Source organism: Mobula birostris, chromosome 5, assembly GCF_030028105.1.
Source record: "Mobula birostris isolate sMobBir1 chromosome 5, sMobBir1.hap1, whole genome shotgun sequence".
NCBI classification, from domain to species: Eukaryota; Metazoa; Chordata; class Chondrichthyes; order Myliobatiformes; family Myliobatidae; genus Mobula; species Mobula birostris.
In genome coordinates this window covers 6,513,069-6,527,405 of record NC_092374.1, presented here as the reverse complement: position 1 = coordinate 6,527,405, position 14,337 = coordinate 6,513,069, and the positions used below count along the sequence as shown (strand labels likewise).

The 14,337-nt window shown below is 48.3% G+C and overlaps 1 protein-coding gene across 1 annotated transcript; it reads left to right on the top strand.

The window, feature by feature from the left end:
* Positions 1-4,993: 4,993 nt before the first annotated feature.
* On the top strand, positions 4,994-12,611 carry LOC140197516 (C-C motif chemokine 19-like). Its single transcript, XM_072257539.1, has 4 exons — positions 4,994-5,133; positions 8,508-8,640; positions 9,332-9,427; positions 10,610-12,611. The coding sequence occupies exons 1-4, from the start codon at positions 5,073-5,075 to the stop codon at positions 10,617-10,619; spliced, it is 300 nt and encodes a 99-aa protein (XP_072113640.1). The 5' UTR covers positions 4,994-5,072; the 3' UTR covers positions 10,620-12,611.
* The last annotated feature ends 1,726 nt before the right edge of the window (positions 12,612-14,337 follow it).

Below are 14,337 nucleotides of genomic sequence, written 5' to 3'. Positions count from 1 at the left end.
CAGTTCCACCCCCAGAGCAGAACCGGCCTTCCTGGATACCTTATCGGTCTTCTTGGTGTCACCTGCTCCTGCCCTGCTGCCCCAGCAGACCACAGTGAAGGATAAAATGCTGGCCACCGCTGGGTTATAGAAGAGCTGCAGCACAGGACTGCAGGCGTTGAATGGCCGGAGCCGCCTCACAAAATAGAGGTGGCTCTGTCCCTTCTTGTACTGAGCCACTGTATTTTTAGTCCAGTCCAGGTGAGCTCCCAGGTACTTACATTCCTGGGCGACTTCCACATCCATTCCCCTGATGGAGATGGGACTGCAGGGTGTTTTCACCTTCCTGAAGTCCACCACCGACTCCTTTGTTTTAGTGATGTTGAGCTGCAGGTAATTCAGCCCACACCACTCAACAAAGTTGTCCACCACTCTTCTGTACTCAGCCTCTTGACCCCGTCTGATACAGCCCATGACTGCCGAATCGTCCAAAAACTCCTGCAGGTGGCAGGAATCCGAGCTGTATCTGAATTCTGAGGTGTAGACGGTGAAGAGGAAAGGAGACAGGACAGTCCCCCGAGCTGTCCCTGTGCTGTTAACCAGTTCTGCAACCTCACATACTGTGCCCATCTGAAATCTAGGACACTTGTGCACCTCCGGTAAAAGCACTGGAGAAATCAAAAATCATGATTCTCAGCGCTGTCTGGCTCATCCAGACGGGTGTGAACCCGTTGAAGCAGGAAGGTAACAGCATCCTCGACTCCAGTGTGTGGTTGGTAAGCAAACAGCAGGAGATCTAGTGATGGATTTACTTTGGTCTGGAGGTGTGCCAGGACCAATCTTTCTAATAATTTCACATCGTGTATAGAGTAAGCTCAGCCAGCTCCATTATGGGCACTAACCTCCCCAACACCCGGGACATGCCCTCTTCACATTGGTACCATCAGGCAGGAGGCACAGGAGCCTGAAGACTCACACTCGATGTTTTAGAAACAGCTTCTTCCCCTCCGTCATCAGACGTCTGAATTGCATCCATGAACACTACCTCAATATTCTTTTTCTTTATTTTGCTCCGCTTATTTAATCATTTTTAAATATATTTCTCATTGTACTTTACAGTATTGCAATGTGCTGCTGCCACAAAACAGCAAATTTCATGACATATGCCAGTGATATTAAACCTGAATCTGGGTTTGCGTTTGTAATGCACTGCGTTGTTGCAAAAAGATGATTCTCGTGGCATTTGTACCCGGCTCTGTATGAACTTCAACCTGTTTACTCTTCCTACATGTGCGAAGATACTGTGATAAGCGTTTGTTTGTTCAGTTCCCGCCGCTGCCTGTAGTGGGAGAATCTAGGACCAGAGTGCAACTCCTCAGAATACAAGAACTGAAACGAGGAATTTCTTCAATCAAAGGATGATTAATTTGTGGATTCATCGCCACAGAAGACCGTGGAGGCTAAGTCATCGGATTTATTTAATGTGGAGTTTGATAGGTTCTTGATTAGTGAGGGCATCAAAGGTTACAGGAAGAAGGCAGGAGAATGAATTTGAGAGGGATAGTAAACTAACCATGATGGAATGGAGGAGCAGATAGATGGGCTGAATGGCCTAATTCTGCTCCCGTGTCTTATTGTTTAACACAGGGGTTCCCAGCCGGGGTCCAACAACCCATTGCTTAATGGTATTGGTCCAGGGCCTAAAGCAGGTTGGGTACCCTTGGTCTAAAGTTTCTAGCTCAGTAAAACGTCCAGCTCGGCCTGATTTACATCAGGTTACAGCTTTGTCACTGTGTTACTGTGTGATTTATCATTGCAGTCTGAGGCGCCTGAAGCAGAGACTGGATCATGAGGGTTTCTTGAACATCTCCTACATGGTGGTAAATCACCAGGGAAACAAGTCCCGTGAACTTTACCAACAGCTGAATGCAAAGCTGGCAGGAGCCCTGCCAGTGTACCAACAAGATGAGAATCAGAGTGATGTGTGGACACTACTGCAAGGCAAGAAGGATGACTTCCTCATCTACGACAGGGCAGTTTTCACATTGTGTGAGTGTCTGATGGTCTTCCAGCCGTTGCCATACAGTGAAATGGCCAAGTGGATCTGCAGTCACCCCACACACACTCACTACTACACAGGTAATGTAGCAGCACCATTGACCAGCGGTTCATTCCTCCCCACCATCAGTAACATCTGCAGGAGGTGCTGCCTGGAGACAGTAACATCGTCATCCAGACCACGCCGTCTTCTCACTGTCTCCATCGAGCAGGAGGTACGGAAGCCTGAAGTCCTTACACAGCTACTTCCCTTCCACCTGTTAGCACAACCCTAATCACCGCTATCTTGTAAAATTTGTGTATGATTTATGTTTAATTTTTGTCTATCATGTGAACACTTTATCTGAAGCTCTGACTGTGAATCTGCTGCAGTAAGTTTTTCACTCGACTTTGAACCCAACAAGACCAGCGCCAAATCTTTAAGAAATCCCCTACGATCTTTGCTAAATGACTGATAATGGGAAGGAACTATCTTCTTAAAGGATCAATATCCCCTGAACTAGCATGGGAGCCAGTGGGAGGCAGAGAATTCATTTGATTTTCCTGGAAGCTCCTTTGGGTCTCTCTTCCCCATTGAAATCCACCGGGAAAAGTAAAGAGTTGCAGGAACCACTTCCATTTCCATTGCCCTGATCACGCCAACAGTGATGGGCCCTCTCTCTGCCACTCCTGTGACTGTAGCCCGTCCGTGTGACAAAATATAGAACGTAGAACATTATCACATAGGACCAGGCCATTTACACCATAAGACAAAGGAGCAGAATTAAGCCATTCAGCCCTTCGAGACAATGTGCTAGGAAACCAGACACCCAGAGGAAATGTACAGACTCCTTACAGACAGCTGAGGGAATTGAACCTTAATCACTGTAATATGTTGCACTAGCCACCATGCTACGGTAAGGCACAGGAGCAGAATGAGGCCACTCAGCCTATCAAGTCTGCTCTATTCCATCATGGCTGATTTATTATGCCTCTCAATCCCATTCTTCTGCCTTTTTCTCACAAACTTTCACGCCCTGACTAATCAGGAACCTATTAATCGCCACTTAAGATATATCCAATGACCTGGTCTCCACAGCCGTCTGTGGCAATGAATTCCACAGATTCACCACCCTTTGGCTAAAGAAATTCCTCCTCATCTCTGTTCTAAATGGACATTCCTCTATTCTGAGGCTGCGCCCTCTGGTCCTAGACTGACCCACCATAGGAAACACCCTCTCCCTGTCCACAGTTTTCTGTGACAGCCCACCTCATTCTCTAAGCTGCAGCAGTTCCAGGCCCAGAGAAATTAAGCTGCTCTCTTTCATTCCAATAATCATTCTCCTGAACCGGTCCCAGACCCCAGCAATTGGCTCACCGTGTCTGTTCCAAACGCGATGCCAGTTTAAACTAATCACAGGTGAGGCAAGCCTTCACCTGTGAGTCTGTTGGGTTCCTCTATTGTACCCAGTGAGCCTCCTCTACACTGGTGGGATGCAACATAGATTTTGGAACATTTCATTAAGCCACAAAAGGTGGGATCTCTCGATGACCACCCATTTCAATTCAAATTCTATTCCAGCTCTGACATGTCTACCAGTGGCCTCCTCTTCTGCCACGGTGAGGTCACTCTCAACTTGAGGAGAAACACCTCATATTCCATCTGGTTAGCCTCCAACCTGAAGGCATGAACATCGATTTCTCTATTTTCTGGTAATTTCTCCACTACCCACTTCATCTTCTCTCTTTTCCAGTCCCTATGCTGGCTCTCCTCCTACCCCTTCTCTTCTCACCCGTCCATCACCTCCCTCCTCCTTTCCCTTCTCCGCATGGTCCACTGCCCTCTCCTATCTGATCACTTTTTCATTAGTCCTTCGCCTGTTCCACCTATCCCTCCTTACTTCAAGCTCCCTTCCCCCAACAACCCATGTTCCACCTCATCTGGTCTCTATTTGCCACACATACATCAGTACATAACTCCACCAAGCCCGGCTGCGAAGGGTGAAGGGGTAGGCATGGGGCTAGCAACCCTATCCCATAAAAACCCAGAGCTGCAGAAGCTCTGGAGATCTGATTCCTGGGAGAGGAAGGACCTTTTCCGAGGCGTCGTGTGGAGAAAGCAGAAGCTGCCGAGCTGTTCAGCCTTTGGCCCAGAGCTAGTAGGACAGTTGGCCTCAACGAGAAGACATCAAGACATTTGGTGAAATGTGTCATTGCGTCAACGAGCAGTGCAGTCTGCGGGAGAGGATGAGGAAGGGTGAAAGGGAGAGGCGGTGAGGGAGTTGGAGAGGAGGGAGTGGGGGAGGGGCGAGGGGGAGGTACGGAGAGAGAGACCATTCAATAGTCTTGTATTTGGGGTAGCCCATATACGGTGACTCTGAGTAGAGCTGGAACAGTGGATGACAGAAAGAATATGCGGTGGGATGGATAGGCGTCCTCATTCCACCAACGGCTCATCCCCACCCACTCTCACCTGGGATCTTGCTGTGCAGAGACCAACAACCATTTTTCACCAAGTTGCAAAGCCAGTTTGGTGGGATGAAGGTGGTGATCAGGTGGAGACCAGACTGCGGCTGAGAGTTGTGCTGAGAGAACACAGATCGCCCAGCGAGCACTGTGCACTGCCTGGACTTTACCCGTGACACCCCACTCGATGGGCCGAATGGCCTGATTCTGCTCCTATGCCTTATTGCTCACACGGGTGTAATTGGGCCCTTTACAATGTGGTATTTCACTCTGCCTACACAAATTCACCCAGCCCCAGATTTGGTGCAGCAGGTGACCCTCGAGGAAAACTCAGTGTTAGCTGGACCTGTTCCAACCAGCAAGGCACTTCCTCAATTAAATCTGTTTCGATATTGAGGCACAAAACAAAAAGGGTGAATAAGCCAATCTGTACAGCAATTGAACAGTTAACAAGTTAAGAGTCAAGTTGAAAGCTGGACCGGACTGTATATATAGTGACAGCAGTCTTGGCTCCAGCAGAGAGCTCCTTAACATCTGAACAGACACACAGCTGCCACAGAAGGCACTCACTCATCCAGAAGAGAACCAGCATGACCCTTTACAGCCTGTACGCCTTCCTGCTTTGCACGGCGTTGCTCCACCTCAGACAAGGTAAGAGGGGCAAAGCAACGGTGGGGTTGTGAGAAGGGAAGAGGGGTTCAATCTGAGGAACTTTAGTCAGAGTGGGCTGCAGAAAGCTGCAATTTGAAAAATCCTCCTCCACTGATCCTATTCCGAATGCTAACTGGAATCCTAACCCTAATGCTAGACCTAATCCTAGATCTAAAGCTAACGCTAATTATATTCCTGAACCTAACCGTAACCCCAAAGCCGCAACTCTAACCCCATTCCTAGCCCTAATCATATTCCTAAACCTAATCTCATTCCTAATCCTAACGTTATTCCTAACCCTAATCCTATTCCTATTCCTAACCCTAATCATATTCCTAACCCTAATCTCATTCCTAATCCTAATGTTATTCCTAACCCTAATCCCATTCCTATTCCTAACCCTAACCCAACCCTCTTGTCTATTGCACAATCTACCCCCTCCACCCCCCCCCCCCGTGCACACAAACATAGGACAGTACCTGGACATCATTAAACATCGATCCGATGAAAGGCAAGTGGTATTGGACTAGGCTAATGAAAGTGGCAGGGTCCACTGACACTGAATCTCCAGTAATGAGATCAATAAACACGAGGGACAATTTTTCCTTTCCCTGTGTACCAACACCCAAACCCTGGCCTGGTAGATCAGTTTTAGACAGATGCTGGAGATAGAGAGCAGAACACACAAAATGCCAGAGGAACTCTGCAGGTCAGGCAGCATCTATGGAGATGAATAAACAGTCAATGTTTCAGGATGAGGCCCTTCATCACGACCAGAAGGGAAACAGGAAGATGCCAGAATAAGGTGGTGGAGAGGGTATACAGCTCCCTCGAGACCGGACAACCAGCAGCCCGTTTGCCCCCAGTAGCACAGTGGGGACCCTCTGCCTGACGGACCCGAACTCGATCACAAGCTCCGGCGTTGCCCATGTGGCGTCTACATGTTCTCCCTGTGACCACGTGGGTTTCCCCCCACCAGCCACTCCAGTTTCCTCTCACAAATCAGCGGGTTAATTGCCTCTACTGGAGGGAAGTCTATACGAGGAGGACAATGGGATCGGTGCAATGATCAGATGGTCAAGTGTGGACCCGATGGGCCGAAGGGCCTGATTCTCTGTTATCTGACTAGGACGAGGTGTGCGGATGATGGCTGAATGGTTTCTATCCCTTCAGGAGTAAAGGTTAGCCTGAACCCTGATTAGATCTCCTGCATCCTCTCTGTGACAAGGTATGCATCCCCAGAGTAGAGTAAGACATGGATATCCAAAGGGAACGTGAGCAGGAAAACCTTCAAAACTAATTTCCCATTCTGGTCTCCTCTTGCCTCCACCTCTCACCTGCCTATCCACTCCCCCAGTGCTCCTCTTCCTCCCCTTTTTCCCAAGGCCCACTCTACTCTCAGCTGCAGGGGGGTCAGCCCCAACCTTCCACACCGCTACACTACCCCAGCCCTCCCAGCTGCGGTTCACCTGGGAGGGAGGGGGGTGGCACCAGTGCAAACTCCTGGAGCAAGTATTCACCCCTTCAGGCTCAGAGAGGTATCGGGGCTTACATATCGAGCAGAATGCCACACCTATTGTGTAACTAACGCCCAACCCCCTCTGATATAACACCCCCAACGTACACACCCTGGGACAGAAAGTCCCTGTCGATCCCCTCCCCGCCACCCCAACCATTTGGTTCCTCTGCTCGGCGTGACACTTCCTGGTGGTCACACACTCAGTTTGGAACTGGAACTGAAATTGGTAAATTGGTTCATGATTGTCATATGTACTGAAATACAGTGAAAAGCTTGTCTTGTATATTGTTCGTGCTGAGCCGTATAACCTAGATGATCATGTCTTTCCGTGACCATAATTGTTCTTGGCGAATCTTTCTACAGAACTGGTTTGCCATTGTCTGCTTCTGGACAGTGACTTTACAAGACGGGTGACCCCAGCCATTATCAGTACTCTTCAGAGATTGTCTGCCTGGTGTCAGTGGTCACACAACCACGACTTGTGATCTGCACTGGCTGCTCATACAACCGTCCACCACCTGCTCCCATGGATTCACATGACCCCGATTGGGGGGCTAAGCAGGCACTTCACCTTGCCCAAGGGTGACCTGTAGACTAGCGGAGGGAAGGAGTGTCTTACACCTCCCTTGGTAGAAACGTATCTCCATCCCACTACTCTGTATACAGTTCAAGTCATTACAGTGTATTGAGGTAGAAAAGGGTAAAGCAGTAACAGAAGGTGCAGTTCCACGATAGCATAACGGTTAGAGCGACACTTGCTGAGTCGGAGTTCAATTCCAGTGTCCTCTGTAAGAAAGTTTGCACATTCTTTCCACATGAGCGCATGGGTTTCCTCCGAGAGCTCTGGTTTCCTCCCACAGTCCAAAGGCGTACCGATTGGTAGGTTAATTGTCCGTTGTAAATTGTCCTGAGATTAGGCTATCGATAAATCGGGGGGGGTTGCTGGGCAGTGTGGTTCAAATGGCTGGAAGGACCCATTCGGCACTGTATCTCTAAACATTTGTACTGAGATACGGTGAAAGGCTTGTCCTGCATTGGGGTGGAGCACGGTAAATCAATTATCCTGCACTGTCTCAGATCCAGCATCTCCCATTATCAACACGGCTCGGTAAAAACGTTTAATCAGAACACTGTTTTCGTTCTTGCCCAAGAAACAAAACAAGCAGATCACAAACAAAAGGCAGAATAAAGTGTTGCAGTTACAGAGAATGTGCAGTGCAGACAGACAATAAGGCGCAAGGTCATGCGGTGGATTGTAAGGCCTCGAGTCCGTCTGATTGTACGCGAGCTTGTCTTGCAGACTGTTCACTACGCCGTGCGTTGCAGTAGAACAGGGTAAAGCATAACAAAACGCAGAATAAAGTGTAAGGCTACAGAGAGTTACAGAAATCGGTGCAGGTAGATAACAATGGGTGAGATCCAAATGAGGAAGATTGTGAGGTCTAGAGTCCATCTTAACCTGTCACAACAATAAATTGTTCTACGGTAATAAATTAGTAAAGTGGTAGCACGGTGGTTTGTATAATGTTTCACAGCACCAGCAGTAAGATCATCGCCACTGATTGTAAGGAGTTCGTATGTTCTCGCCTTGACTGCATGGGTTTCCTCCGGGTGCTCTGGTTTCCTCCCACAGTCCAAAGCCGTACCAGTTAGGATTAGTAGATTTTGGGCAGGCGATATTGGCGCTGGAAGCGTGGTGACACTTGTGGGCTGCCCAGCCCAACTCTCGCTGATTTGATTTGACGCAAAGGACCCGTTTCACTGTATGTTTTGATGTGCGTGCGTCAAATGAAACGAATCTGATCCAACCCCCCCCCCCCACACCCTCTGATGGTCTGTCCTCCTCCCTCCTCAGTGTCGGGCCGCCAGGGAGACGACGCAGCCTCGGACTGCTGCCTGGACGTTAGCAACAAGGTCATCCCCAGGTGGATCGTGGCCGGGTACAAGGTGCAGAGCGAAGCGTGGGGCTGCCGGATCCCGGCTGTAGTGTGAGTACAGGGGAGGGGCGCGGAGATGGGGGAGCAAGTGTGTGAAAGGAGGAGGGGAGGGAGTCAGGGAGAGTTGGAAAGAGGGAGGGAGATTTGAGGGAAGGAGGGACAGTTAGAGGGAAGGAGGAAGGGAATACGGTTGGAGGGAGGGGTTGTGGGGTTGGAGGGAGTTAGTCCACTTGTCCACAAAACAAGCCTGCACCAGCGTTTCGCCAGTTCCCACAGACTTAGAGCCACCACGTTCGCTCAAGCAACCTCTGCCTGCGGCACTTACGGTAGGAGCGTGGGTGTCATAGGGGACGCCGCGGGCAGGCCAGCACTCCAGGACACAACGGTATACAAGCCACCATCCCCCCTCAAACCCCAGCATTGCTTTCCCTGGAAATGTCCCGCGTCGCGATTTTCCTTACGATGAGGCCACCACATCCGCAGCTGCGCTGAGAAACACGCATGTCTTAAAGATCGATTTTAATGTTTAGTTACTACTTTAGTGCGTATAATCATTCCAACAGAGCAAATTCTGTTCCGTATGTTCACCTTTCTGGGCAATGATTTGTCAATACGCTGAGGGCCGGGTTACCGTAACCGAAGGGCCGTAACGCGCAGCTGTCCGTAAGGCGGAGCGCCGAGGGGTGGAGGGTTGGCGGAGGTCGGTCACACAGATTCTCACCCACTAATGATCCTGGTGCAGGTTCACCACAGTGAAGGACAGAAAGCTGTGCGCTCCGCGCACCGCACACTGGGTGAAAAGGCTGATGAAGTGGTGCAACAAAGTCCACAGCTGCAGGTAGGGGAGGCCTCACCCTCCAGAGACATGCTTTCCACCTCAACCGCGGGCCCAATGCTGGGCAAGTCCTTCTATACAGAATTTTAATTCCGTTGTGTGTGATGGGTTAGAGGGAGCTTCACTCTGTGTCTGACCCCAGGAGTGTGTGATGGGACAGTGTGGAGCTTCGCTCTGTGTCTGACCCCGGGAGTGTGTGATGGGACAGTGTAGAGGGAGCTTCACTCTGTGTCTGACCCCAGGAGTGTGTGATGGGACAGTGTAGATGGAGCTTCACTCTGTGTCTGACCCCAGGAGTGTGTGATGGGACAGTGTAGAGGGAGCTTCACTCTGTGTCTGACCCCGGGAGTGTGTGGTGGGACAGTGTAGAGGGAGCTTCAGTCTGTGTCTGACCCCGGGAGTGTGTGATGGGACAGTGTAGAGGGAGCTTCACTCTGTGTCTGACCCCGGGAGTGTGTGATGGGACAGTGTAGAGGGAGCTTCACTCTGTGTCTGGCCCCGGGAGTGTGTGATGGGACAGTGTAGAGGGAGCTTCACTCTGTGTCTGACCCCGGGAGTGTGTGATGGGACAGTGTAGAGGGAGCTTCAGTCTGTGTCTGACCCCAGGAGTGTGTGATGGGACAGTGTAGATGGAGCTTCACTCTGTGTCTGACCCCGGGAGTGTGTGATGGGACAGTGTAGAGGGAGCTTCACTCTGTGTCTGACCCCAGGAGTGTGTGATGGGACAGTGTAGATGGAGCTTCACTCTGTGTCTGACCCTGGGAGTGTGTGATGGGACAGTGTCGAGGGAGCTTCACTCTGTTTAATTCATGAAGTTACCAAGTGCATCATCTGTGGAAATTTGCTAGACTCAAACTCCTGATGAAATACCTATATAGTCACTGCTTTGCCGTCTTTGTAATTGCATCAACATCTTCAGAGATGTTGATACTCGGGAACTTGAAGCTGCTCACCCTTTCCACCACTGACCCCTCAACAAGAACTGCTGTGTGTTCCCCCAACTTCCCCCTTCCTGAAGCCCACTATTGATTCCTTGATCTTACTGATGTTGAGTGTAAGGTTGTTGGTGAGACACTAGGCAACCAGTTGACCTACCATTACTCCGTACACCTCCTCATCGCCATCAGAGATTCTGAGGTCAGTGGAACTTGCTTTTTTTTCCTAATTTCACTCTTTTCTCTCCAGTGGACAGTAGAAGAAAGCACAGCGCACAGGCCGAATTGAGAGAGGACGTAGAAGTTTCGCGGCCCTCGTCGGGAACCAACATAGTCTACAGCATCTTTCATCTTCGCCTGCGTTGTGAGAAGCTCTCTCAGACAATCCCACGCCAATGTGAATGCATTTCTGTCTGCTTGGAAAATATAATCCCAGTTCTGTTCCTGGTGGGATGTGCAAACACTTTATAATGACTTGCTGGCTCACAACATCCAAACGTGAACGGAGCAATGCTTTTCCCTAGCTCCTGTTGGCTTGTAGTATCTATAGCTCAGTATAATCCCTATCCAATGAGGAGTATGGACGGCCATATGACCATAATGTGTAGAAGCAGAATTAGGCCGTTCGGCCCATTAAGTCAATGCCACCATTTGAATTTTATTTAGAGACTCCGCACAGTAGCAGGGCCTTTCGGCCCAATGAGCCTATGCAGCCTCTTGTGAAAAGATAACATACTAGCCCATATAACTTTGGAATTGCGAGGAAACCGAAACATGTTCTGGGTAGAACATACAAGCTCCTTCCACACAGCGGCAGAATCGAACTTGGGGCACTGGGGTCGTAATAGTATTATGGTAACCACTATGCTACTGTGTCACCCCTCAGTTTTCTGACCCCACCTCCTCTCTGTAGCCCTTCACCTGCTTACCAAACAAGAACCTATCAATCTCTGCCTTAAATATGCCCAACGTCTTGGTCTCCACAGCTGTCTGTGGCAACGAATTCCACAGATGCACCAACCTCAGGCTGAAGAAAGTCCTCCTCATCCCAGAAGCTGTAGAGTACTGCATCACGGAAGCAGGCTGTTCAGCCCATCTGGTCTGTGCTGGCCAAGATGTCCCATCCAAATTAGTCCCTGTTGCCAGCAGTTGGCCCATAACCTTCTAGAGCTTTCCAATCCACGCACTGTACCTGTGCAGCTGTCTTTTAAAAGTTATTATCGCACCTGCTCGGTCCACACAGATACCAGCCTCATGGGAAAAAAATCTACCTCTCAAGTTTAAATTAAATTTTATCCCTCTCCCCTTAAACCTATCCCCTTTAGTTCTTGGTACCCCAACCCTGGTGAAAAAGGCTGAGTGCATTAACGCTATCCCTGCCCCTCGTGATTTTATACACCTCAAGAAGATCACTTCAGTCTCCAACACCCCAACCTGCCAAACTTCTTCCTATTACTCAAGTCCTGGCAGCGCCGTTGTAAATCTTTTCCGCACTCTTGCCAGTTTATTGAACTTCTGACAGCTCACGGTACATGACTGGAAGGGATGTGGAGGGCTTTGGTCCAGGCGCAGGTCATTGGGACGAGACACAATCATAATTCAGCGCAGACTAAGTGGGCCAAAAGGACTGTTTCACTGTATAATGACTGTATAATACAGAATGCAGAACACGATTTTATAACATATTTCCGATAGCAGGATGACCAAAACTGAACACAGTACCTCAAGTGCAGCCCTGAATTTGTGAAGTGATAGAGATTGCCCCATTAAGTTATCTGTACAAGTTCATTGTCTGATGGAATAGATTTCTGGACTTCTTCCTATTGAATGGTTGTAACTGAATTAATATTTTAGTCCAAGTATCCCTGGTCCCGAGACCTGGTTTGTGCTAAGATCCGTCAGAACCCGGGCCCGTAAAGAAGAGCACGAACGTTCCTGAATTTGGTTTGAATGACAGAGCAAACTTTTCAGGAAAACGGCAGGGGTGGTGAGTCCAATGTGCAAGAACAGATGGGGTCATGAGTCAGAGGTTCTGTGACCAGGGATATCAATCATAAGATGGAATTTTCTAGAAATATGCTTCTGGAAATCCCCTCTGATCAATTTTAAATGTAGCTGTTTAAATTTTTTTGTATTTTTCTACATGTGAAATAAATACTTCATACTTACTTTCACAGATTGGAAGTCATGTATCTTCTTGTGGCTTGCTAATTTGAATAAACAAATTAAAAGCATTTCCTATTTTTGATGAAGTGTCTCTCTTGCTCTCTCATTGTGAAGGACGGGAGGCCCCGGGGGTGGGGGGGGGGGGGGGCGGGAAGGCAGATTGGAAACGAACATATTGCGTTTCCACGGGAATGCAAAAGCAAGCATCGCCCTCCTGCTTCCAGTTCTCACTGTACGCCTCAATCTTGCCGCTCAGGGGAGGGTCTTTCAGGCGTGACTTTAAACTGAGGCATACCTACTCTCTCAGCTCCACCATGGACAGACCCAAGCCCAGCTGCAAAGGGAGGAGGGTTGGACATGGGACCAACAATCCCATCCCATAAAAACCCAGAATTACAGAAGCATCAACAGAAGGCCTCATCGCTAGGAAAGGAAGGATTTTCAATGAGCTCTACCCAGGGACGACTTGAAAGCCTGGCCCGGGACAGAGAACTCTGGCCTCTGGTCTCAATATAATTATGGAGAAGGATAGGTCTGGACCCAGGGTTGAGATTTTTGATTGGAGAAAGGCTAACTTTGAGGAGATGCGAAAGGATTTAGAAGGAGTAGATTGGGACAAATTGTTTTATGGGAAGGATGTAATAGGGAAATGGAGGTCATTTAAAGGTGAAATTTTGAGGGTACAGGATCTTTATGTTCCTGTTAGGTTGAAAGGAAAGGTTAAAAGTTTGAGGAGCCATGGTTTTCAAGGGATATTGGAAACTTGGTTCAGAAAAAGAGAGATATCTACAATAAATATTAGCAGTATGGAGTAAATGAGGTGTTTGAGGAATATAAATAATGTAAAAAGAATCTTAAGAAAGAAATTAGAAAAGCTAAAAGAAGATTGCTTTGGCTAGTAAGGTGAAAATAAATCCTAAGGGTTTCTACAGTTATATTAACAGCAAAAGGATAGCGAGGTATAAAATTGGTCCCTTCGAGAATCAGAGTGGACAGCTATGTGTGGAACCAAAAGAGATGGGGGAGATTTTGAACAATTTCTTCTCTTCAGTATTCACTAAGGAGAAGGGTATTGAATTGTGTAAGGTAAGGGAAACAGGTAGGGAAGTTATGGAAACTATGATGATTAAGGAAGAGGAAGTACTGGTGCTTTTAAGGAATATAAAAGTGGATAAGTCTCCGGGTCCTGACAGGATATTCCCTAGGACCTTGAGGGAAGTTAGTGTGGAAATAGTAGGGGCTCTGACAGAAATATTTTCAAATGTCATTCGAAACGGGGATGGTGCCGGAGGATTGGCGTATTGCTCATGTTGTTCCATTGTTTAAAAAGGGTTCTAAGAGTAAACCTAGCAATTATCAGCCTGTGAGTTTGACATCAGTGGTGGGTAAATTGATGGAAAGTATTCTTAGAGATGGTATATATAATCATCTGGATAGACAGGGTCTGATTAGGAACAGTCAACATGGATTTGTGTGTGGAAGGTCATGTTTGACAAATCTTACTGAATTTTTTGAAGAGGTTACTAGGAAAGCTGACGAGAGTAAAGCAGTGGATGTTGTCTATATGGACTTCAGTAAGGCCTTTGACAAGGTTCCACATGGAAGGTTAGTTAGGAAGGTTCAATCGTTAGGTATTAATATCGAAGTAGTAAAATGGATTCAGCAGTGGCTGGATTGGGGACGCCAGAGAGTGGTGGTGGATAACTGTTTGTCAGATTGGAGGCCGGTGACTAGTGGTGTGCCTTAGGGATCTGTAATGGGTCCAATGTTGTTTGTCATATACATTAATGATCTGGATGATCGAGTGGTAAA

Bases quoted from the DNA above. Each gene is read 5' to 3' on its own strand.
- LOC140197516 (XM_072257539.1), top strand. From the start codon at position 5,073: ATGACCCTTTACAGCCTGTACGCCTTCCTGCTTTGCACGGCGTTGCTC. The intron at 5,134-8,507 runs GTAAGAGGGGCA...CTCCCTCCTCAG, and splicing joins GTTGCTCCACCTCAGACAAG to TGTCGGGCCGCCAGGGAGAC. The intron at 8,641-9,331 runs GTGAGTACAGGG...ATCCTGGTGCAG, and splicing joins TGCCGGATCCCGGCTGTAGT to GTTCACCACAGTGAAGGACA.